This window comes from Oncorhynchus keta, chromosome 15, assembly GCF_023373465.1.
Source record: "Oncorhynchus keta strain PuntledgeMale-10-30-2019 chromosome 15, Oket_V2, whole genome shotgun sequence".
Classification (NCBI taxonomy): domain Eukaryota; kingdom Metazoa; phylum Chordata; class Actinopteri; order Salmoniformes; family Salmonidae; genus Oncorhynchus; species Oncorhynchus keta.
Window position 1 is genome coordinate 14696465 of NC_068435.1, and position 23150 is coordinate 14719614.

At 44.9% G+C, this 23150-nt stretch overlaps 1 protein-coding gene across 2 annotated transcripts in view; it reads left to right on the plus strand.

Annotated features, from left to right (window-relative positions):
- The window catches only part of LOC118394490 (gelsolin-like), a 47575-nt gene that overhangs the window by 20130 nt on the left and 4295 nt on the right, over positions 1 to 23150 (plus strand). For both annotated transcript variants that reach the window (XM_052463467.1, XM_052463468.1), the window contains exons 3-11: positions 11254 to 11408; positions 13222 to 13383; positions 14705 to 14854; positions 19888 to 19977; positions 20288 to 20420; positions 20684 to 20772; positions 21093 to 21308; positions 22200 to 22333; positions 23022 to 23112. In XM_052463467.1, the coding sequence (XP_052319427.1) occupies positions 11254 to 11408; positions 13222 to 13383; positions 14705 to 14854; positions 19888 to 19977; positions 20288 to 20420; positions 20684 to 20772; positions 21093 to 21308; positions 22200 to 22333; positions 23022 to 23112 (1220 nt within the window). The remainder of the gene's footprint in view (positions 1 to 11253; positions 11409 to 13221; positions 13384 to 14704; positions 14855 to 19887; positions 19978 to 20287; positions 20421 to 20683; positions 20773 to 21092; positions 21309 to 22199; positions 22334 to 23021; positions 23113 to 23150) is intronic.

Consider the following 23150-nt stretch of genomic DNA (forward strand, 5'->3'; position numbering starts at 1 on the left):
CTGGGGGGCTGGCTTGAGACCGGAGACATGGAAGGAGACAGAACCTCATGTACCTGGGAAGCTGGAGACGATAGGTATCCAGGTTGCTGCGACTAAGGATCTTGAAGTGTCCTATGTAGCGAGGAGCAAGCTCTCACAAATTCACCTTTAAGGACAGATCATGAGTGAACAGCCACACCCGTTGACCCAGTCGGGGGAGCTGAAGAGGTCTTTGGTGCCGGTTTGCCTGATGTTGATGTCGGGCAGGTGACGGTGACAGTCCAGTGGATGAGTTCGGCAGTGTTTTATGAGCATACTCCGCCCAGACGAGTTATCTGCTCCAGTTTCTGGCCCTAGTGTAGACGGAGTAACTTCCCTAGCGCCTGGTTGGCACGCTTCGTTTGCCCATTCAACTGTGGGTGGAACCCCGAGTAGAGAATTACCGATGCCCCCAACAGAGCAGAAGGTCTTCCAATAGCGTGCAACAAACTGGGGTCCCCGATATGAGACACTGTCCTGGGAAAGTCCGTAGTCGAAAGACATGACTAAATACTCATAGTGGCCACTAGGGGTGTTAAAGGCAGTTTTCCACTAATCTCCTTCCCTGGTGAAGAATTTGGCCCATTGGGCCAACTCTAAGGCAGTGGACATTCTTGATCGTAATCCGGTTCAGCCCTCTAATCGATGCACGGACGCAGGCCTCCATCCTTACACACAAAAAAGAAGCCTGCATCAGCTGGGGATGTAGAGGGTCGAATTAATCTTGCCTCCAGCGACTCCCGGATGTAATTGTCCAGGACTGCCGCTTCAAGGGTTGAGAGAGAGTACAGATGGCCCCGGGGAGGTGTGGAGCCAGGTAGGAGTTATGGCACAGTCATATGGACGATGAGGGAAAAGGGTGGCCTGTAGCCTCTTACTGAAGGCCTCCCAGAGGTTGAAGTATTCGGGAGGGAGAGAGGAGAGGTCTTGGCCTTTAATGGATGTAGGAGGACATGGCTAGGCCCTTGGTGGGGGTCTTAGTCATTTAGTCTGGCAGTCCTTACCCCAGTCTAGTAGGTGTCCCATGGACCAGGAGAATCGTGGGTTATGTAGCACTAGCCAGGGGTACCTGCTCCTGAGAACCCTAGAGAGTGGGTTCTCAGGAGCAGTGATCAAAATAAAACTTAAGTCTGAGTGGTTCACCCCAACCTAAAGTAGAATGGGCTTGGTCTGATAGTCCCCCTGGCCAGAGCCAGTGGGGTGTCCATCGAGGGCTTCAATCTGCAGAGGGACGGGACATTTCACACAGGGGATCAATGCGGTCCCAGAGTCCATGAAGAGTTGAATCCGGTGTTGACGGTTTTCCCAGTGGAGGGTTGTGGGTAGTAACATACAGTGACTGGGTAGCCGGGAGGTAACTGCACAGCTTATCAGGGTCTCCCCTTGTCCTGGCGAGCCCTGGTGTTTCCCGTCAGCTCTGGACATGTAGCACGGTGATGACCACAACCTCCGCAGTGGAGGCAGCAGCCTTCGCGCGTGTGCCTGTCACTCTCCTGTGGGCTCAGACGTGTGTCCCAGCTGGATTGGCTCATCAATGCTGGGTTCAGGTGGGGCACTCAGAAAGCCGGGATACTGGGGTGGTGTCAAAAAAAAAAAAACGCTCTCACCCCCATTCTCAGAAGCTGTTGTAAATGCCTGATTTCCAGCGTTATCAGGGACTCAAGGTCCTCTCCCAGTTCCCAGGCAGCCAGATCATCTTTGATAGAGTTAGACAGGCCCTAGTGGAAAGCGGTAACCAGTGCCTCAGTATTCCACCTACTTTCGGTGGCGAGGGTACGGAACTCAATGGCGAAGTCAGCCACTGGTCTGGCTCCCTGGCGGACCAGTCAGCTTGCTGCTCCCCGTCCATCGACTTGGTAGTCAAAGACTCGACACAGCTCGGCAGCGAAGGCTAATATGCAGCTGCAGGATAGTGGCTGCTGTTCCTACACGGCCGTTGCCCACACCAGGGCCCTGCCCGAGAGCAGAGAGATGATGTAGGCGATCATGGCCCGATCGGAGTGAAACAAGGAGGACTGTACTCGAACACCAGAGAGCACTGAGTGAGAAAACCCTTACATCTTCCTGGGTGGCCGTCATACCGCTCAGGGGCTGGGATCTTGGGTTCCCAGTGCAGGGTCCCTGGAGGAACTACGGTAACGCCTGTAGCACTGGGCGATGAGACTTGGGCATTGGCTCCTCCTGGGTTGGGGTGTGCTGTGGACAGAAGGAATTGGTGAGTGCCCGGAGGATCTCGGAGATCTGGGAGAATTGTTCTTGCTATCTTCCCAACAGTGCTCCTCTGTGGGTTATGACCTCTCATCTGGTTGATCTCTGCTGGGTCCATGTTGGGGCAGAAGCTTGCTGTGACGTGGTGGGGTTGGATCCAGGTGCTGGACCAGATGAGGAATCAATGGTTTAGGATAACTGTAAATACTTGACTGAAAATAAGGTAACAGAAGAGTAACACTGACAACCAACAAACACTAGACCTCTTACTTAGGCAACAAACACACAGGGCAACCAAAATCAAGCTTCTGCAAACAAGGATGGAAAATACACCTATTTTAAAAGGAAAATAATAATGAAATGATAAGCAACACCTGAGTAGCAAATATAGTCTCTAGGGCGGTCTCTACCGCCCTCTGGTGCTCGGAGGAACCATGACATATGCTTGTCACTGGCAGGGACTGGGGAGTTTGTTAGGATCGACATACATATGAATGGAGGAAAGCCCAAGTAAAAAGGAAAACCCGCCTCGGTCTTCTGAAAACCTAACCCTGGGATGAAGTTACAACTCGGCACAGATTGGTTGAATCACCTTATTTCAATGAAATTTCAACAACATTTTGTTGTGTTACAGCCTGAATTCAAAAGAGATTACATTTAGATGTTTTTGCCCGCATCTACACACAATAGCCAATAATGAAAAAGTGAAAATATGTTTTTAGAAATTTAAGCAAATTGATTGAAAATGAAATACAGAAATATCTCATTTACATAAGTATTCACACCACTGAGTTAATACATGTTAGAATCACCTTTGGCAGAGATTACACCTGTGAGACTTTCTGGGTAAGTCTCTAAGAGCTTTGCACACCTGGATTGTACATTATTTGCACATTATTATTTAAACAATTCTTCAAGCTCTGTCAAGTTGGTGGTTGATCATTGCTAGACAGCCATTTTCAAGTATTGCCATTACTAGGCCACTCAGGAACATTCAAAGTCGTTGGTAAGCAAATTTATTGTATATGTGACCGACCACCTCGATTTGTTCTTATGTTGCAAAATTAGAAAGTGTTTTTTTACATTGGATAAAAGTAGAGACACAGAGCTACAAAATCATGCACTGCAGTTGAGGAACAATGGGAACTAATTCTGCTTTCAAAGTTTATAAACTTGTAACCCCACTTTTGAGAATGTCCCTTGAATATACTTATTCAGCATTGTTCACACCCTCTTAAGCCTTAGCCCCACCCATCTCTTTAAGGATTCACATGTGAAGACATGTGCTAAACAGAGTAAGGTAGTGTAGTAAACAACCGAAGATTTCCAGACTAAAATTCGTGAAAATAGTAGCATATAATAAGGGAAAACACCAGGTAAAAAATAAACTTTATCTAGTTGTTGGTCTATATCCTAATCTGTGGTGCAGGTCATGTTGTTCTTCACATTACCATCTTTGGTAAACACACACTGTATCAAATACAATCAAAGTTTATTTGTCACATGCACAGGATACAGAAGGTGTAAACGGTACAGTGAAATGGTTTCTTGCATAGTAGCAATGTCAAAAATAGAAAGTGTTTAAATTATTAGATGGTGCTGACCCAGACACACATGTCTAAATTGATGGGTCATGTGAAAGAAATGTTATAACCACACCCCAGCCACATCTAGCTAAGTGGATGGTTCACTATTGTCTAGACATGTACACATGTTCATGAAATACAATAGAAGGCCGTAATCACCCACAGACACACCTACCTAACTTGATGGGTCATGTAATCATCTGGCGAAGTGGAGTATCTTGTTTAGACATGAAGCTAGCTAGCTAAAATATGAACCATAATCCCCACCCATACAGTACAAATGGATTGTCATAGCTAGCCACCATGCATGAAATGCATTAATATGAATCTGCAGGTAGCTAAAGCTAACCAACTAGGTTCAATGTTATCTAGCTAACTAACATTAGGCTATAATTAGCATGGCAAATGGCTCTCTGAGATACAAATAATATTACACAGACGACACAGATCATACAAGTAATGTTAGCTAGCGAGCCAGGACGCTAATGTTCGCTAGCTAGCTAACAGTACTCTTTAACTTGCAATGAAAACGACTTTCTGACTAAATTCGAAACGCATATAATCTGAAAATGTAGCTAGACTTTTCCCTGTATACATGGATGAACGCTTCACGGCAGACTGAACCACTTTAACTAAGTAAGACGTCCTGTGTCGTTTCCGTTTTGTTTGTAACTACTGCTTGTTTGTCCCGTTGTGTTAAATCACTCCGGTTCACACTGACCGTGTGTAGAAAGTAGGTCATTGCATTTTTCCCCACTGATCTTTGTCGATAGCGTCTGCTAAATTCTGTGCAGCAATGTTGTTGAGAGCAGTAGCAACACTTTTGAAGTTCTCCATGGCTAAAGTTATATATATATATTTTAAACTCAGTAGCAAAGATTATCTAAACATACTGAGCAGCTTGTTATAGGCAAAACCATGCTACTGGTCAGACTTATCCGAACTCATCTCTTGGCATCCAATATCCCAGCCAATCGTGGCTAACGGGAAGTTTCCTGTCTTTTTCTGTGGCTAACCCAACTAGGCTTGTAATTAAACAATTGTATTCATATTTACAGATGGCAGTTTATTATTGGGGCACTTGAATGTTCACGTTTAAGAAGGCATTTCTGCAACAACAGCAAAACCCGCAAAAGAATGAACAAAACGTTCACATGCCTCTCCTGACCTCTGAATGCTCAGCTATGAAAAGTCAACTGACATTTTCTCCTGAGGTGCTGACCTGTTGCCCCCTCTACAACCACTGTGATTATTATTTGACACTGCTGGTCATCTGTGAACATTTGAATATCTTGAAGAACAATCTGGCCTAAATGGCCATGTACTCTTATAATCTCCACCCGGCACAGCCAGAAGAGGACTGGCCACCCCTCAGAGCCTGGTTCCTCTTTAGGTTTCTTCCTAGGATCCTGTCTTTCTAGGGAGTTTTACCTAGCCACTGTGCTTCTACATCTGCATTGCTTGCCGTTTGGGGTTTTAGACTGGGTTTCTGTATAGCACTTTGTGACATCTGCTGATGTAAAAAGGGCTTTATAAATACATTTGATTTGATTCCTGTGTAGTGACGTGCGACATACGCCTAGCTTCCTGAAAAGGGTTACATGTTTGGCCTTGCATTTTAGGTTATTGTCCTGCTAAAAGGGGAATTTGTCTCTTGGTGTCTGTTGGATAGCAGACTGAACCAGGATTTTCTCTAGAATTTTGCCTGCGCTTAGCTCTATTAGTTTATTTTATCCTAAATAACTCCCTAGTTCTTGCCAATGAAAAGCATATCCATAACATGATGCAGCCACCACCATGCTTGAAAATATGAACAGTGGTACTCAGTGATGTGTTGTATTGGATTTGGCCCAAACATAACTCTTTGTATTCAGGACTTTTTCAGGGCAGTTTTACTTTAGTGCCTTATTGCAAACAGAATGCATGTTTTGGAATGATTTATTCTGTACAGGCTTCCTTTTCACTCTGTCATTTAGGTTAGTATTGTTTATTAACTACAAGGTTGTTGATTCATCCTCGGTTTTCTCTTATCACAGCCATCAAACTCTGTAACTGTTTTAAAGTCACCATTGGCCTCATGGTGAAATTCCTGAGCGGTTTCCTTCCTCTCTGGCAACTGACGCCTCTATCTTCGTCGTGACTGGGTGTATTTACATTTAACATTTACATTTAAGTCATTTAGCAGACGCTCTTATCCAGAGCGACTTACAAATTGGTGCATACACCTTATGACATCCAGTGGAACAGCCACTTGCATCTAAATCTTTTTTTTTGGGGGGGGGGGTGAGAAGGATTACTTACCCTTACTTACCCTATCCTAGGTATTCCTTGAAGAGGTGGGGTTTCAGGTGTCTCCGGAAGGTGGTGATTGACTCCGCTGTCCTGGCGTCGTGAGGGAGTTTGTTCCACCATTGGGGGGCCAGAGCAGCGAACAGTTTTGACTGGGCTGAGCGGGAACTGTACTTCCTCAGTGGTAGGGAGGCGAGCAGGCCAGAGGTGGATGAACGCAGTGCCCTTGTTTGGGTGTAGGGCCTGATCAGAGCCTGGAGGTACTGAGGTGCCGTTCCCCTCACAGCTCCGTAGGCAAGCACCATGGTCTTGTAGCGGATGCGAGCTTCAACTGGAAGCCAGTGGAGAGAGTGGAGGAGCGGGGTGACGTGAGAGAACTTGGGAAGGTTGAACACCAGACGGGCTGCGGCGTTCTGGATGAGTTGTAGGGGTTTAATGGCACAGGCAGGGAGCCCAGCCAACAGCGAGTTGCAGTAATCAAGACGGGAGATGACAAGTGCCTGGATTAGGACCTGCGCCGCTTCCTGTGTGAGGCAGGGTCGTACTCTGCGGATGTTGTAGAGCATGAACCTACAGGAACGGGACACCGCCTTGATGTTAGTTGAGAACGTCAGGGTGTTGTCCAGGATCACGCCAAGGTTCTTAGCGCTCTGGGAGGAGGACACAATGGAGTTGTCAACCGTGATGGCGAGATCATGGAACGGGCAGTCCTTCCCCGGGAGGAAGAGGAGCTCCGTCTTGCTGAGGTTCAGCTTGAGGTGGTGATCCGTCATCCACACTGATATGTCTGCCAGACATGCAGAGATGCGATTCGCCACCTGGTCATCAGAAGGGGGAAAGGAGAAGATTAATTGTGTGTCGTCTGCATAGCAATGATAGGAGAGACCATGTGAGGTTATGACAGAGCCAAGTGACTTGGTGTATAGCGAGAATAAGAGAGGGCCTAGAACAGAGCCCTGGGGGACACCAGTGGTGAGAGCGCGTGGTGAGGAGACAGATTCTCGCCACGCCACCTGGTAGGAGCGACCTGTCAGGTAGGACGCAATCCAAGCGTGGGCCGCGCCGGAGATGCCCAACTCGGAGAGGGTGGAGAGGAGGATCTGATGGTTCACAGTATCGAAGGCAGCCGATAGGTCTAGAAGGATGAGAGCAGAGGAGAGAGAGTTAGCTTTAGCAGTGCGGAGCGCCTCCGTGATACAGAGAAGAGCAGTCTCAGTTGAATGACTAGTCTTGAAACCTGACTGATTTGGATCAAGAAGGTCATTCTGAGAGAGATAGCGGTAGAGCTGGCCAAGGACGGCACGCTCAAGAGTTTTGGAGAGAAAAGAGAGAAGGGATACTGGTCTGTAGTTGTTGACATCGGAGGGATCGAGTGTAGGTTTTTTCAGAAGGGGTGCAACTCTCGCTCTCTTGAAGACGGGAGGGACGTAGCCAGCGGTCAGGGATGAGTTGATGAGCGAGGTGAGGTAAGGGAGAAGGTCTCCGGAAATGGTCTGGAGAAGAGAGGAGGGGATAGGGTCAAGCGGGCAGGTTGTTGGGCGGCCGGCCGTCACAAGACGCGAGATTTCATCTGGAGAGAGAGGGGAGAAAGAGGTCAGAGCATAGGGTAGGGCAGTGTGAGCAGAACCAGCGGTGTCGTTTGACTTAGCAAACGAGGATCGGATGTTGTCGACCTTCTTTTCAAAATGGTTGACGAAGTCATCTGCAGAGAGGGAGGAGGGGGATTCAGGAGGGAGGAGAAGGTGGCAAAGAGCTTCCTAGGGTTAGAGGCAGATGCTTGGAATTTAGAATGGTAGAAAGTGGCTTTAGCAGCAGAGACAGAGGAGGAAAATGTAGAGAGGAGGGAGTGAAAGGATGCCAGGTCCGCAGGGAGGCGAGTTTTCCTCCATTTCCGCTCGGCTGCCCGGAGCCCTGTTCTGTGAGCTCGCAAGGAGTCGTCGAGCCACGGAGCGGGAGGGGAGGACCGAGCCGGCCTGGAGGATAGGGGACATAGGGAGTCAAAGGATGCAGTAAGGGAGGAGAGGAGGGTTGAGGAGGCAGAATCAGGAGATAAGTTGGAGAAAGTTTGAGCAGAGGGAAGAGATGATAGGATGGAAGAGGAGAGAGTAGCGGGGGAGAGAGAGCGAAGGTTGGGACGGCGCGATACCATCCGAGTAGGGGCAGTGTTGGAAGTGTTGGATGAGAGCGAGAGGGAAAAGGATACAAGGTAGTGGTCGGAGACTTGGAGGGGAGTTGCAATGAGGTTAGTGGAAGAACAGCATCTAGTAAAGATGAGGTCAAGCGTATTGCCTGCCTTGTGAGTAGGGGGGGAAGGTGAGAGGGTGAGGTCAAAAGAGGAGAGGAGTGGAAAGAAGGAGGCAGAGAGGAATGAGTCAAAGGTAGACGTGGGGAGGTTAAAGTCGCCCAGAACTGTGAGAGGTGAGCCGTCCTCAGGAAAGGAGCTTATCAAGGCATCAAGCTCATTGACATGAAGGCTCCTTGCTGTCCCCAGTCCACCTGACTGTGCTGCTGCTCCAGTTTCAACTGTTCTGCCTTATTATTATTCGACCATGTTGGTCATTTATGAACATTTGAACATCTTGGTCATGTTCTGTTATAATCTCTACCCGGCACAGCCAGAAGAGGACTGGCCACCCCACATAGCCCGGTTCCTCTCTAGGTTTCTTCCTAGGTTTTGGCCTTTCTAGGGAGTTTTTCCTAGCCACTGTGCTTTTACACCTGCATTGTTTGCTGTTTGGGGTTTTAGGCTGGGTTTCTGTACAGCACTTTGAGATATCAGCTGATGTACGAAGGGCTATATAAATAAATTTGATTTGATTTGATTTGATTTGATTGATGAACTCTCCGAGGGAACCTGGAGGGCGATAAATGATAAGGATGTTAAGCTTGAAAGGGCTGGTAACTGTGACAGCATGGAATTCAAAGGAGGCGATAGACAGATGGGTAAGGGGAGAAAGAGAGAAAGACCACTTGGGAGAGATGAGGATCCCGGTGCCACCACCCCGCTGACCAGAAGCTCTCGGGGTGTGCGAGAACACGTGGGCGGACGAGGAGAGAGCAGTAGGAGTAGCAGTGTTATCTGTGGTGATCCATGTTTCCGTCAGTGCCAAGAAGTCAAGGGACTGGAGGGAGGCATAGGCTGAGATGAACTCTGCCTTGTTGGCCGCAGATCGGCAGTTCCAGAGGCTACCGGAGACCTGGAACTCCACGTGGGTCGTACGCGCTGGGACCACCAGATTAGGGTGGTCGCGGCCACGCGGTGTGGAGCGTTTGTATGGTCTGTGCAGAGAGGAGAGAACAGGGATAGACAGACACATAGTTGACAGGCTACAGAAAAGGCTACGCTAATGCAAGGAGATTGGAATGACAAGTGGACTACACGTCTCGAATGTTCAGAAAGTTAAGCTTACGTAGCAAGAGTCTTATTGACTAAAATGATTAAAATGATACAGTACTGCTAAAGTAGGCTAGCTGGCAGTGGCTGCGTTGTTGACACTACACTAATCAAGTCGTTCCGTTGAGTGTAATAGTTTCTACAGTGCTGCTAATCGGGGGCTAGCTGGCTAGCTAGCAGTGTTGTTTACGTTACGTTGCGTTAAAAGAACGACAATAGCTGGCTAGCTAACCTAGGAAATCGCTCTAGACTACACAATTATCTTTGAAACAAAGACGGCTATGTAGCTAGCTACGATCAAACAAATCAAACCGTTGTACTGTAATGAAATGAAATGAAAATGTGATACTAACTGTGGAGCGAAGCGGAATGCGACCGGGTTGTTGTTGGCTAGCTGTTAGCTGTTAGCTGTTGGCTAGCTAGCAGAGTCTCCTACGTTAAGGACGACAAATAGCTGGCTAGCGAACCTCAGTGAATTAAGATAATCACTCCAAGGCTACACACACTAAACTACACAATTATCTTGGAAACAAAGACAGCTATGTAGCTAGCTAACACTAGACTAATCAAGTCGTACAGTTGAGTGAATAGCACTACAGTGATGCTAATCTGTGTGCGTTAGCTAGCGAATAATATAAAATAATAATAATATATGCCATTTAGCAGACGCTTTTATCCAAAGCTACAGTCTGGGCATACAATAGCAGTGAAGGCTACGTACCAACTGAGCTACAGGACCACCGAATAGCAGTGAAACGTTACGATAATTATGCAATTATCTCTGATACAAGGACGGCTATGTAGCTAGCTAAGAAGAATTGCTAAGATTAGACAAATCAACCGACAAATCAACCGTTGTACTATAATGAAATGTAATGAAAAAGTTATACAACCTGCAGAGCGAAGTGCGAATGCGACCGCGTATTGACACACCATTGTATGTGTGGGGTACACAGATGAGGTAGTCATTCAAAAATCATGTTCAACACTATTAATGCACACAGGGTGTGTCCCTGCAACTTACTATGTGACTTGCTAAGCACATTTCTACTCCTGAACTTATTTAGGCTTGCCATAACAAAGGGATTGAATACTTATTGAGTCAAGACGTTTCAGCTTTTCATTTGTAATTAATTTATAAACATTTCTAAAAACATTATTCCACTTTCACATGAAGCCGTATTGTGTGTAGGACAGTGATACAACATCTACATTTAATCCATTTTAAGTTCAGGCTGTAACACGACAAAATGTGGAAAAAAATCAATGGGCGTGAATACTTTCTGAAGGCACTGTATGTTGCCCTGAGAGTTGCGCAAAGTTGGCTGAATCTGATTCCAAATTATTCACAGCTGTAATGGCTGCCGAAGGTGCTTCCCGCAAGTATTAACTCTGGGGTGTGAAGACATATGCAATCAAGACATGTTAGTTTTGTATTTTTTTGCTTTCACTTTGAAAATGTGGAGTAGGTAGTGAAGATAAGTACGAAATAAATCACATTTTCTCCCTTTTTTCCCCATTTAATTTCAAGGCAGGAAAATGTGAAGAATGTGCAAGCGGCTTGTAGACTTTCACTAGTAAGCTTGGTGTACTGTAATTACAAAAGAAGTTGGCTATAACCAAAACAGGCAGTCACCTATACCATACTCAACAGTTTGAATAAAGGCCTGGAAAGGCAATACTTAACCGCTATTGGTCAAAACAGGTTTTAGCAATTTCTCTGTGGATGATTAACTTTCTCTCCTTTCTTTCCTCCAGGGGATGAGTGTTCTCAGGATGAGAGAGGAGCGGCGGCCATCTTTGCCACCCAGCTGGATGACTTCCTGGGCGGAGGGCCGGTCCAGTTCAGAGAGGTCCAGAACAACGAGTCCATCACCTTCTTGGGCTACTTTAAGTCTGGCATCAAATACAAGGTCAGCTTCTTCTGCTAACAGCTGAAAGATGTAGAGTGGGAAGTGATTTGTCTTTTATTCCAATTAATCATCCACTAATGACACTTTGAACAAGAGCAGTGGGTTCAGGGTATCCCAAACCCGGTCCTGGGGCACCCTCTGGGTGCACATTTAGTTTTTTACCCTAGCACTACACAGCTGATTCAAATAACCAATTCATCATCAAGCAGTAATTATTTCAATCAGCTGTGTAGTGCGAGGTCAAAAATCTAAACGTGCACCTAGGAGGGCAGGACCGAGTTTGGGATACCCTGGGTTAGTTGATGGTAAGGAAGTGGTTTATTGTGCATTAGAAATGTAAGGGTTTGTGTTGTATTAGAAAGGTAACAGTTGGGGCAAGAGGGGTTGGTCGTAGCGATCTGCAACATCTCTGTTACAACCGCTCCTGTTTGTGGCAATGCGTTAGGCAATAGGAAGGAATACTCTTTGGACATCCATTGATGTACTCTATCAGTATAATGTCAGAAGGATTAAGTCATTATTACTGATCCAAAAATAAGATAGAAAATATTGAAAAAACGGGATAAAACTGGATAGAAAAACTGGATACGGTTTGGACGTCACTGGGATGTCACTAATGATTAAAGCACTGGTTTAATCATTTGCGACATCTCATAAACTTTGCAATGAAGTGAATGAGTCTGAAGTTCATAGACATTAACATTCATTCCTCTGAGCCTTTGTCATGATTACATCCAAAGGTGTGACAGGCACTATAGTCACTGCAACCAGCATGTCAACGGCAGCCATTTTGAAATCCTTATAAATACAACAACTGTGGGATTTGAGAGTTTACCCTTTGCTGTTTCTCTCACCGTCTTTTTACATTTCCAGAAAAACCTCAGACATTGGTTTAGATGGCAGTAATTAACCCAGTTCTGTTTACCATTTTGAAATGTTCGGTTTGTGGAAACTATCTTCCTTTTATTGTAGAGTTACACACAGTGTCCTTGAGAGAGAAAAATAGAGAGAGCTGGAGAAAGAAAGAGATGTGGATTATGAGGGAGCAGAACAAAGAGAGGAAAGGGTAACATGAGAAATTAATTAATGAGAAATCCTCATTTCACTAAAACACCACATTTACCCCCTCCCCACCCCCACCTCAAAACACACACGTTGATAAAAAAGCATCTGGACATTGAGAGAGAGGGGAAAGGGTAAGGGGGAGAAATAGGGAGGGGTGAGAAAAGAGGGAGAGGGGAACAGGGTACCAAGCTAGGGCTCATTATATGAAACCTTCATTACCCTGTAGACATAAAACATTCTTTCCATGAAAATAAACAAAGCTGCTTCTCTGCCATGGAAAGTTATCCGTCTTTCTCAGGAGAACTCTCTCCCTCAGAGTAGATCTGTTTCTCATTTGGGGAATTTTCATAATCACATAACATGGGAACACACTTTGTATGCCCTTGAGAGGAAAAGCAGAACCAGGATTTGCCAAAGTTTTTTTCCCCAAACCAATGGACAAATTGTTTGAGTTGAATTGAAGTTTGGACAGTGATATCAATGGTTTGCAAACTTTTATCACGATTCAATATTTCCCTCTAACCTCCATATGCATGTTTTTGTGTGGCGGCTTACCAGGAAGGCTCAGCTGACAGCACATTAAGGTAGAAATCTGTAGTGTAGAACAGAAATTATTCTCTGTCTTGTCAAATAGGGAATAATGCAAGTTTTATGTAATACATTTCAAGCTGCAAGGTTTCAAACATTGCGCACCACCGAACAAGCCTCATCGTTACTCTTTGACATTATTTGACCCCTCCTATCACAGCAAGGGGGCGTGGCTTCAGGCTTCCAGCACGTTGTGACCAATGACATGAGCGTGAAGCGCTTGTTGCACATCAAGGGGAGGCGGACCATCCGGGCCACGGAGGTGGTACTGTCCTGGGCCAGCTTCAACCAGGGAGACTGCTTTATCGTGGACCTGGGCAAGGTAAAACTCTACACTACAGTACAGGTGAAATGTAGATCTGGCCTGTGTATATGTAGGCTACAGTATTGGAAAACTGTAAGCTGGAATCAGGGCTACGAGCTAAGTAACATGAAAACTTATAGGTGCAGTATCTCACATCATAATCATGCATTGACCTCAATGGAATATTTGAATAAAATGTTAAGCTATGCATCTTAAGTTAGGATTTTGCCCTACAAGCCTGAAGGGCTTTTGGCTAAGTAACATGAAAAGTAAAAATGATATACACCTGAAATGGAATATCAGCACACGTATAGAGGCCTTAGTCACCGAACAGACAGTAATATCAGTACACGTATAGAGGCCTTAGTCACCGAACAGACAGTAATATCAGCACACGTATAGAGGCCTTAGTCACCGAACAGACAGTAATATCAGCACACGTATAGAGGCCTTAGTCACCGGACAGACAGTAATATCAGCACACGTATAGAGGCCTTAGTCACCGGACAGACAGTAATATCAGCACACGTATAGAGGCCTTAGTCACCGAACAGACAGTAATATCAGTACACGTATAGAGGCCTTAGTCACCGGACAGACAGTAATATCAGTACACGTATAGAGGCCTTAGTCACCGAACAGACAGTAATATCAGTACACGTATAGAGGCCTTAATCACCGAACAGACAGTAATATCAGTACACGTATAGAGGCCTTAGTCACCGAACAGACAGTAATATCAGCACACGTATAGAGGCCTTAGTCACCGGACAGACAGTAATATCAGCACACGTATAGAGGCCTTAGTCACCGGACAGACAGTAATATCAGCACACGTATAGAGGCCTTAGTCACCGGACAGACAGTAATATCAGCACACGTATAGAGGCCTTAGTCACCGAACAGACAGTAATATCAGTACACGTATAGAGGCCTTAGTCACCGGACAGACAGTAATATCAGTACACGTATAGAGGCCTTAATCACCGGACAGACAGTAATATCAGCACACGTATAGAGGCCTTAATCACCGAACAGACAGTAATATCTGTACACGTATAGAGGCCTTAATCACCGGACAGACAGTAATATCAGTACACGTATAGAGGCCTTAATCACCGGACAGACAGTAATATCAGCACACGTATAGAGGCCTTAGTCACCGAACAGACAGTAATATCAGCACACGTATAGAGGCCTTAATCACCGGACAGACAGTAATATCAGCACACGTATAGAGGCCTTAGTCACCGAACAGACAGTAATATCTGTACCTACATGGTACCACTGGAAACCTAAACACTTTATGTCTTGTATTTCTTTTCCACCTCTTCTTCAGGATATCTACCAGTGGTGTGGCAGTGAGAGTAACCGCTTCGAGAGACTGAAGGCCTCCCAGGTGGCCATCGACATCAGGGACAACGAGAGGAACGGCAGGGCCAAGCTCCACATGGTGGAGGATGGTGCTGAGCCACAGGAACTCACTGAGGTGAGGGATAGGGATACACACACACACACACACACACACACACACACACACACACACACACACACACACACACACACACGGTTGGTGTCGTTTAAGATTAGAGAGAAAAATATTTTTTTTATGAATATGGCCTTATTTCTATTACAGCATATTGGATGCCTTTCATTGATATTCCATTCACCCAGTTCAATGTAACGTCAATAGGTTTAGGCTACTACATGATACTGGAATTTTCCCTATACCCATCATGAGGTTGCTACAACCTAGCATACAAATTAAAGTTTACACATGAAGGTACACAGGTCGAGAGACATATTGGAGTCATCAAGGTGACAGACAATGACACATTCACTGCACACTTTTGCATCTCGCATCTAGCTGATCTAGCATCAGGCATCTAGCTGATCTAGCATCTAGCATCTAGCTGATCTAGCATCTAGCTGATCTAGCATCTAGCTGATCTAGCATCAGGCATCTAGCTGATCTAGCATCAGGCTGATCTAGCATCAGGCATCTAGCTGATCTAGCATCAAGCTGATCTAGCATCTAGCTGATCTAGCATCTAGCATCTAGCTGATCTAGCATCAGGCATCTAGCTAATCTAGCATCTAGCTGATCTAGCATCTAGCTGATCTAGCATCAGGCATCTAGCTGATCTAGCATCAGGCTGATCTAGCATCAGGCATCTAGCTGATCTAGCATCAAGCTGATCTAGCATCTAGCTGATCTAGCATCAGGCATCTAGCTGATCTAGCATCTAGCATCTAGCTGATCTAGCATCAGGCATCTAGCTGATCTAGCATCTAGCTGATCTTGCATCTGGCTGATCTAGCATCTTGCTGATCTAGCATCTGGCTGATCTAGCATCTGGCTGATCTAGCATCTGGCTGATCTAGCATCTAGCTGATCTAGCTGATCTAGCATCAGGCATCTAGCTGATCTAGCATCTAGCTGATCTTGCATCTGGCTGATCTAGCATCTAGCTGATCTTGCATCTGGCTGATCTAGCATCTAGCTGATCTAGCATCTGGCTGATCTAGCATCTAGCTGATCTAGCATCTAGCTGATCTAGCATCTAGCTGATCTAGCATCAGGCATCTAGCTGATCTAGCATCTAGCTGATCTTGCATCTGGCTGATCTTGCATCTGGCTGATCTAGCATCTGGCTGATCTAGTATCAGGCATCTAGCTTATCTAGCATCTGGCTGATCTAGCATCTGGCTGATCTAGCTGATCTAGCATCTAGCTGATCTAGCATCTGGCTGATCTAGCTGATCTAGCATCTAGCTGATCTAGCATCTGGCTGATCTAGCATCTAGCTGATCTAGCATCTAGCTGATCTTGCATCTGGCTGATCTAGCATCCAGCTGATTTAGCATCTGGCTGATCTAGCATCTAGCTGATCTAGCATCTGGCTGATCTAGCATCTAGCATCTAGCTGATCTAGCATCAGGCATCTAGCTGATCTAGCATCTAGCTGATCTAGCATCTAGCTGATCTTGCATCTGGCTGATCTAGCATCCAGCTGATCTAGCATCTGGCTGATCTAGCATCTGGCTGATCTAGCATCAGGCATCTAGCTGATCGTGCATCTAGCTGATCTAGCATCTGGCTGATCTAGCATCTAGCTGACCTAGCATCTGGCTGATCTAGCATCTAGCTGACCTAGCATCTGGCTGATCTAGCTGATCTAGCATCTGGCTGATCTAGCATCTGGCTAGCATCTGGCTGATCTAGCATCTAGCTGATCTTGCATCTGGCTGATCTAGCATCTAGCTGATCTAGCTGATCTAGCATCTAGCTGATCTAGCATCTGGCTGATCTAGCTGATCTAGCATCTAGCTGATCTAGCATCTGGCTGATCTAGCATCTAGCTGATCTAGCATCTGGCTGATCTAGCATCTAGCTGATCTTGCATCTGGCTGATCTAGCATCTAGCTGATCTAGCATCTAGCTGATCTAGCATCTAGCTGATCTAGCATCTGGCTGATCTAGCATCTAGCTGATCTAGCATCTAGCTGATCTAGCTGATCTAGCATCTAGCTGATCTAGGGTGAAATCAGTAGTCCAAACTGTTCCATTTTGCAACTAAAACAAGTTTCTAGCGTTCCTCTGTGTTTGACTCAGGTTGTTGAAAGGCTACATTAGATGCATTACTGAAAGGTAAACTAAGGAGAATAAATATATTCTCGCTTTCTCCCTCCCCCTGCCTCCCTCTTTGTGATTTTTATCAGCCAATATCAATGTAAAATAGGTATATTGTAGCTGTCATAAGGGCATGACATCAGCAGAAGGCAAGGCAGATTGACGTGCTCAGAGTGTAGATTTATTTACAGGTGTTCCAATGGTGAAAGCGCCATTTCATATCAAATATACAAGTAGATTTACCAAATATACACGGCAACAACACAACAGATATAGCCTCTGTATCAGGCTTAACCTATCTTAACGGACACTGGTAGAGTGCAAGACTGTTCAGCCTCCCCTTGAAAAGCCAAATGGAATCTGTGTAACAGGAGCTCAAGCAGGTAGGCCTACTACATAATAGAAGCACTTGGCCCCCAGGACCATAATTGTAATTGGCAATTAAAACTAATAAACTGGTTCTACAATGTAAAAGGCAATTTATTTCCATATCCATTGTTACATTTGTCTTAATCCGACAGAATTATTTTTTGGATATTTCAACACAATGCATATATGGAACAATAATTTTATCTTGTTCAACGTTCTGACCCCAAAGCGTTCTACAGTGCACTCCTATTACACAGAACTGTACTGTAGGACACAGAAACACAGAACTCCGACACAACCCGGGAAATATGAACAAAGGAAACCATACATTGAATTAAATAAACCGAACTTCTACCTCATGACTCTTTCGAACGTCCATCTGCAATATAGGCCTCATGTACATCTGCAATATAGGCCTCACGTCCATCTGCAATATAGGCCTCACGTCCATCTGCAATATAGGCCTCACGTCCATCTGCAATATAGGCCTCACGTCCATCTGCAATATAGGCCTCACGTCCATCTGCAATATAGGCCTCCCGTCCATCTGCAATACAGGCCTCACGTCCATCTGCAATATAGGCCTCACGTCCATCTGCAATATAGGCCTCACGTCCATCTGCAATATAGGCCTCACGTCCATCTGCAATATAGGCCTCACGTCCATCTGCAATATAGGCCTCACGTCCATCTGCAATATAGGCCTCACGTCCATCTGCAATATAGGCCTCACGTCCATCTGCAATATAGGCCTCACGTCCACTCAGAGCAGGGTAAGAAATGTTTGGCTAAATGAAAATGTGTCGTAGGCCTATTAAACATGAAACAGAAATGTCTACATGTCTACATTAACGGTACGGGATGGAATGATGAAACACTAATAATTATTTTTGTATTAAATGGAATATAGATTTATCACATAGGGCATGTGAATGTAAACGTGTGAAAGCAACAGCAAACATTTCAACAAGAGAAAAAAAGCGCTCTCCACTGGCGGGAGTTTGGAGAGCGTAAGTGACGAGAGTCTTTGCAATAGTAAGAATACATTTTAACAACAAATTCCAAATGCAAAGCTTCATAAGTAAATTATCAATTTCAAGAAATTGTTAGGCCTACATGCCAGAAGACCATTAGGTCTACATGCCAGAAGACCATTAGGCCTATGCTAGTAATTGATGCCCCATTGCAGGTGAGCTTGCAAAGTATACCGTTAATATTATTAATCACCAAACAAGATTTGGGGCATAATTTTTTTATCATTATGGCAAACCTCTCTCCCTCCAATTTGATGCTTGCGCCGCAACCGATCCTATAGCTGTACAGCAAATCAGCAATCTGTTTTCCAGCTCTCCCGACCTGTGTTGATTGACAGTTTGCTGGTGCAATCAGAGTGCCGAGGGTGTGTTTCACTTGCCAATCTGTTCAAATTGGCATGTTATTTTGTATTACAAGGGTGATGCAGCGGTTACTGTCTCTGGCTGTGTGAATAATCCACAAAATGAGTGACAAAAAAATGAGAAAACCTGGCCAGATACTTTCTTGTCATAAGTCTCAATTCAATTCAAGTCCCATGTCTACGGGCTCCAAGTCCAAGTTATTTTATTTTCTATCAATTCGAGTCATCAAATTTGTGACTCGATTCAGACTCGAGTCCATGTCATGTAACTTGAGTCTACAACTCTGCCTAACCCTAATTCTAACACTAATTCTAACCTTAACCCTAAACTCCCTATAAATAGCATTTGTTCAAATGTTTGCTTGTTTACTATTCTTGTGGAGACTTCTGGTCCCCACAAGTATAGTTAAACACGTTCACACACACACACACACACACAAATCAAATCAAGATGGCGCTGACAGAGATGGTCGCCTCGCTTCGAGTACTTAGGAAACTATGCAGTAATTTAGGTATTATTTCTTACATTGTTACCCCAGGAAATCTTAAGTCTTATTACATACAGCCGGGAAGAACTATTGGATATAAGAGCACACACACACACACACACACACACACACACACACACACACACACACACACACACACACACACACACAAGCAAGTTACTCGTACTTACACACCTACTGTATCCAAATAACATTCAAATATTCCATCGTTGGACGTGACGATGATACCATATCATAAAATGGTGCTATGCATTGATGAGGAGTTCCCTGGACATTGAAATACCCCTCACCGTGGGAATATATATATAGCTTTTGTGCTATGTGTCATTTCTGTGCCAGCTCTGTGCCAGCTCTGTGCCGAGAGAGAGAGAGAGAGAGAGAGAGAGAGAGAGAGAGAGAGAGAGAGAGAGAGAGAGAGAGAGAGAGAGAGAGAGAGAGAGAGAGAGAGAGAGAGAGAGAGAGAGAGAGAGAGAGAGAGAGAGAGAGAGAGAGAGAGAGAGAGAGAGAGAGAGAGAGAGAGAGAGAGAGAGAGAGAGAGAGAGAGAGAGAGAGAGAGAGAGAGGCATTGCTCTGTCTCTGTATGAAGCTAATCCTCCATTTTGGATCTGTCCTAGGCTCTGGGGCCCAAACCCAGTATCCCCCCTGGCACCCCTGATGATGAGAAGGTGGACACCTCCAACAGGCAGAAGGGTGCCCTCTACATGGTAACTGATGTTACTGCACCTTTGTTGTTCAACAACAGTATAATGATTTGTAATTGTTGTTCCTATCTCATTGTTCTCTTCTCTTGATAATGGTGTTGTCCATCTCAGTGCTCACACATTGTTGATCTCTCAAGCTCATTCACATGCATTGTGAATCTAGGACGTTATGTGTTTAGTTGTTCATAACATTTAGTATATATTATTTAAGGATCCATTTGAGAAGAACAAATTATTTTTCAAGGGAGTACTGTCAATATGTACAGTATAAATGTATGTATTTATTGATATCTCATCTCTGTGTATTTTGTAGATCTCCGATGCCTCTGGCTCTATGAAGTCGTCGGTGGTGGCCTCGTCCAGCCCCTTCAAACAGGCCATGCTGACTGCCGAGGAGTGCTACATCCTGGACAACGGAGTGGACAAGAACGTCTTCGTATGGAAAGGTAGACTAGTCCTCGCCACTGTTTTTAAACACTTGCCAGGATATCAAATGTTACCTATGCAACACATTTCTTACATAGAATGCAGTTAAAAGTGATTCATATATAAAATTTGTAAAACATATTTTCTACTGTGTAGGATAGTGCGAGATTCAGAATGAGAAGTCGAGTAAATGTTCACTAAATCCTTGTGCACAGCTGTGAGTTTTTAGAGTATTGTTGAGATGTGTTGATGATTAATCAACTTTATCTTACCATCATCACAGGACCCAAGGCCAATGCAGCCGAGCGCAAAGCAGCCATGTCAGCAGCCCAGCAGTTCATCAAAGAGAAGGGCTACTCCGACAAGACACAGGTACGATGATGGAATAATGTGAAGTAACATTTTTAAATGAACATGGATGAAAACATTTTGACCTTTGCTAGGTCTTGCTCATGCACTACTAGGCTATGTTCAAAATGTTGTTAGCTATGTCCACTTTTTAATTTTTTTAAAGTTACTTAAAATGTTGAACAATAATGAATTGAAAACAAATAATGATAGTGAACTAGTCTCACATAACCACACTACTAAATTTAGATTATCAATTGGCTATTGGAATGCATGTGAGAGGAAATCGAGGTTCATGGTAAACAACAGAACAATTGACTCTTCCTATTTCTTCGGCCTTGCAGATCCAGGTACTACCAGCAGGAGGCGAGACCACTCTGTTCAAGCAGTTCTTCAGTGACTGGAAGGACAAGGACCAGACCACGGGCCCCAGTAAGGCCTACACCATCGGCCGCATCGCCAAGGTGGAGCAAGTGCCTTTCGACGCCTCCACCCTCCACTCCAACAACAACATGGCCGCCCAGCACAACATGGTGGACGACGGCAAGGGCAAAGTCCAGGTAAAACACACAACACTGGACTACAATGGAAATAACTAAGTGAGGGTTCTCATAGTAATTTTGCCCAGGGTCCGGCTGTTTATGTTTACAAAGACAACCACGTGCCGCACTAAATTGGCTAGGGGACCAGATGTAGCTCACTGCCCGTATGTTTCAGACCGCTGAACTAAGTCTGTATAAAGTGATGCAGGAGGGCTAAAAAGAATCGAACGATGCAGTTGGCTGTTCTAAGAGTGGTCTGAGGCAGGCGTTAGATTACAAGCTTTTTAAAGTGCAATGTTAATAACGCTGGTTTTGGGAAACAGCTCGGAGATTTAACAATTCTCCTACTAAGGTTCTAACAATGAACTTAGCCTTAAATGTCCCATGCAGCCATTTTTTTGTGTAACAATGAAGTACCTTACTTTGATTATTTTCAATTAAAATCGATTCTTAGAGCAAAGATAAATTTCTCAAGCAAGAAATGAGCTAGGACCTTCTGGGAATGGTCTGAGTAGGGAGGAGAAAACTGAAAACTAGCTTTTATTGGCAGAGAGGTTTGGAACTCTCTTTCTTATATAGGTCACCAGGCAGACCAAAACTCCACCCCACCAAAACAGGCATACATTTCAGGCAGTCTTTTGAAACAGCTTTTACACTTAAAGGGCATAACCATTACCATAATTCTCACAATTTCACAGTATTACTTCTACCTCATAGTGTGGAAATATACTGTATATAAAACACAGGTAAATCAAGTGTTTGACTGCACTGGGCCTTTAAGATGCTTTTGGGAAAACTAGCCCTGGTAAATACAAGGTTTTGAAGCAAAGGGTCACTCAGGGTGCTGGGCACTTTTCAAACAGATCAGGGCAGCAACATACATGTGGAAAATTATACTATTGGTTTCAGATCTGGCGTGTTGAGGATGGTGATAAGGTGGCTGTGGATCCATCCTCTTATGGCCAGTTCTACGGAGGAGACTGTTACCTCATCCTCTACAGCTACAGGCTGGGAGGCAGGGAGCAGCACATCATCTACACCTGGTCAGTACATATGACATCATCCAAAAATATACTCTAAACATGACATCATTTATTTACACCTAGACAGTTAAAATGACATCATCTACTTTACACTTGGTCAGTACATATGACATCATCCACAACATCTTTATTTACATATAGACAGTTCAAATGACATCCTCTACAAGGAAAGGGGATACCTAGTCAGTTATACAACTGAAATGTATATTCTGCATCTAACCCAGCCCCTCTGAATCAGAGAGGTGTGGGGGGCTGCCATAATTGACATCCCTGTCTTCGGCACCCGGGGAACAACTGCCTTGCTCAGGGAAGACAGATTTGTACCTTGTCAGTTTGGGGATTCGATCCAGCAACCTTGCTGTTATTGGCCTAATGCTCTAACCACACCTTATCATCTACTGTGCATCTGCCACCTGGTCAGTGCAAATGACATCGAAACCCGGTGTGTGTACGTGACATCATTAATAATCATTTACCTTACCCCAACCTGTTCTGGAATATTCTGAAACCCTTAGATGTGTTCTCCTAGTCTAAGTTCATAAAGAAGGATGTATCTGAAATAATCATGGCAAAACTGACTCAGTACTTGTAGTAGTGGATGTTCGATACCTGTAGAAAGGTCTCAATAAGGTGGGCGTGACGTGTGTGTGTTTTTGTGTTTATTAATCTGTATCTGCGTGTGTGTCAGGCAGGGGCTGAAGTGCACCCAGGATGAGCTGGCAGCCTCTGCCTTCCTCACGGTGAAGCTGGATGACTCTATGGGAGGAGCCCCTGTTCAGGTGGGTCTCTATCCTCTCCATTTTATCCCCATGTCCCC